General features: G+C 37.5%; 1 protein-coding gene across 1 annotated transcript; it reads left to right on the top strand.

The window, feature by feature from the left end:
- Nucleotides 1–634: 634 nt before the first annotated feature.
- OR6C63 (olfactory receptor family 6 subfamily C member 63) lies at nucleotides 635–1,576 on the top strand. Its single transcript, NM_001388819.1, has one exon. The coding sequence runs from the start codon at nucleotides 635–637 to the stop codon at nucleotides 1,574–1,576; it is 942 nt and encodes a 313-aa protein (NP_001375748.1).
- Nucleotides 1,577–2,501: the final 925 nt, after the last annotated feature.

Genomic DNA, 2,501 nt, shown 5'->3' with positions numbered 1-2,501 from the left:
TGTGAGAATCAAATAAAATAACGATAAGGTTGGGCACCTATTAAGTCCTCAATTTTTTAGAGGAGGGAGGGGCAGAGCAAGAGGGAAAGAGACTCTTAAGTAGGCTCCATGCCCAGTGGGGAGCCCAAGGTGGAGCTCAATCTCACAACCCTGAGATCATGACCTGAGTCAAAGTCAAGAGTTGCACACCTAACTGACTAAACCATCCAGGTGCCCCACAACAGTTATTATTCATTATTATCATAGTTATAACCAAGTAAAACAATATACTAAATGCTTTTTATTGTAAAGGATAGTAAAATAAAAATGTTTGTGACTTGTTTGTATTTTCAAGAGTCAGAAAGAAATTGACCTGGAGACCCATGTGCAACTCAATCCCACGACCCTGAGATCATGACCTGAGCCAAAATCAAAGTCAGAAACTTAGCTGCCCACGCACCCTCTCCATGAGAACTTTTTAAAAATAATTCTTGTGAAAAGACACTCTCTGTGCAATAGAAACTCTCACTTGAGTCAAGCGGACAGAAAGTAGATATTTGAACCAATTCAATGAAAAGGCTTAGCTACTCCTAAATGTAGCTCCTCTTCCATTCTCATCACTGACTTCTTTCCTTTGTACTTTTATAGGCAGCAAATGTTAGCAATGAAAAACCAAACCCTTCTGACAGAATTCATTCTCCTGGGACTAACAGAAATCCCAGAGATCCAATTTGTAGTCTTTCTATTTCTCTTCCTCACCTACATATTCAGCATCATTGGAAACCTCACAATCATCACACTTACACTACTGGACTCACACCTCCAGACTCCCATGTATTTCTTCCTCCGGAATTTCTCCTTCCTAGAAATTTCCTTTACAACCACCTTTACTCCTAGGCTGCTGTTCAGCATCACAACTGGCAACAAGAGCATTAGCTTTGCTGGCTGCTTCACTCAGTATTTCTTTGCCATCTTCTTTGGAGCCACAGAGTTTTACCTTCTGGCTGCCATGTCCTATGACCGCTATGTGGCTATATGCAAACCCCTGCATTACATGACCATTATGAGCAACAGAGTCTGCATTCAGCTGGTTTTCTTCTCTTGGTTGGCTGGATTTCTAATCATCATATCCCCAATCATCCTGACCAGTCAGCTGGATTTCTGTGCCTCCAACATACTGAATCATTATTATTGTGACTACGGACCCCTGCTAGAAATATCTTGCTCAGACACAAGACTCTTAGAGCTGGTTGACTTTATCTTAGCAGCTGTGACGTTGGTGGTCACCCTGGTGCTGGTGATTCTCTCCTACACAAGCATCATCTGGACCATCCTCAAGATCCCATCTGCTCAGCAAAGGAAAAAGGCCTTTTCCACATGTTTTTCCCACATGATTGTCATTGCCCTTTCTTATGGCAGCTGCATCTTCATGTATATAAAACCCTCAGCCAAAGAAGGAGTTGCCTTCAATAAGGGGGTAGCTGTGCTCAATACCTCAGTTGCCCCTTTATTGAACCCATTCATTTACACTTTAAGGAATAAACAAGTAAAACAGGCCTTCAAGGATGTCATCAAAAAGGTTATGAGCATTTGGTGAATGTAAAAATCTCAAACTCAATGAAAAATCAACAATATGAATTCCTCCCCATGAAACATAAGGAGAGCTTCTCTAACCCTCTCATTAAAGCAACACTTCAGATGAATTTATCATAAAGAGGTGTCAAATTATGTTTCAAAGCTGTGAATGAGGGGTAACTTTTCCCAAAAAACAGTTCACATATTTGTTTCTAGTTAACAGACTTTTTAGCTAGACAAACTCTTCACATTATTTTGAGATTATAGTTATTTAAAATAAAAATACATTATTTGTGCTAAGAAGAAATGTATTTATTATACTTATTTTAAAATAATATATATATTTTTAAGTTCTATTTTAATTTCTAATATAATTTTAAAAATATAAATATAGCCCCTTAGTAAATAAACTTTATAGGAAAGATTTGCCACTGGATAACACTGTTAGTCTGAGTATAAGAAGGGAGTATCTGAATAAAATTACTAGGATGTCACAAGCCCATGTTCCTGGGCTTCTAGTAAAGTTTAGCTTTTATATGTGATGCTCTTAATTTAATCAAAGTCTTTCAGAAAATTGTCCAAAAAATCAGATATATTAGATGCTTTCCCAAAGATGCTAATAATTACATCTTGCAATAAAGCTCTACTCTTGCAATAAGACCATCTTTTCTCAAGTTTCAGACAATTTTCTCACTCATTTTTATTGTTCTGACAATTCTAAAACTATCTCCTTTACACACTTAATTCAAAAAGGATTTCCAGGGATGATATTTCTGACTCTATCTGTCCTTCCAGTTAGGAAATTAAAGTGAAAACTATTACCAAGGATATCCCTAACAGAGTGAATATCCAATCTCCTCTTAAGGGAAGATTCAGAAGAGTAGGAATCTTGAGCCATGTTAGCTATGGTCAAAACTTTTAGGGTCCTATAGTGTGCCTTGGCTTTA

This window comes from Canis lupus, chromosome 3, assembly GCF_011100685.1.
Source record: "Canis lupus familiaris isolate Mischka breed German Shepherd chromosome 3, alternate assembly UU_Cfam_GSD_1.0, whole genome shotgun sequence".
In the NCBI taxonomy this organism is placed as follows: domain Eukaryota; kingdom Metazoa; phylum Chordata; class Mammalia; order Carnivora; family Canidae; genus Canis; species Canis lupus.
Note: the sequence above shows the minus strand (reverse complement) of the source record. Positions and strands in the feature narration are given on the sequence as shown.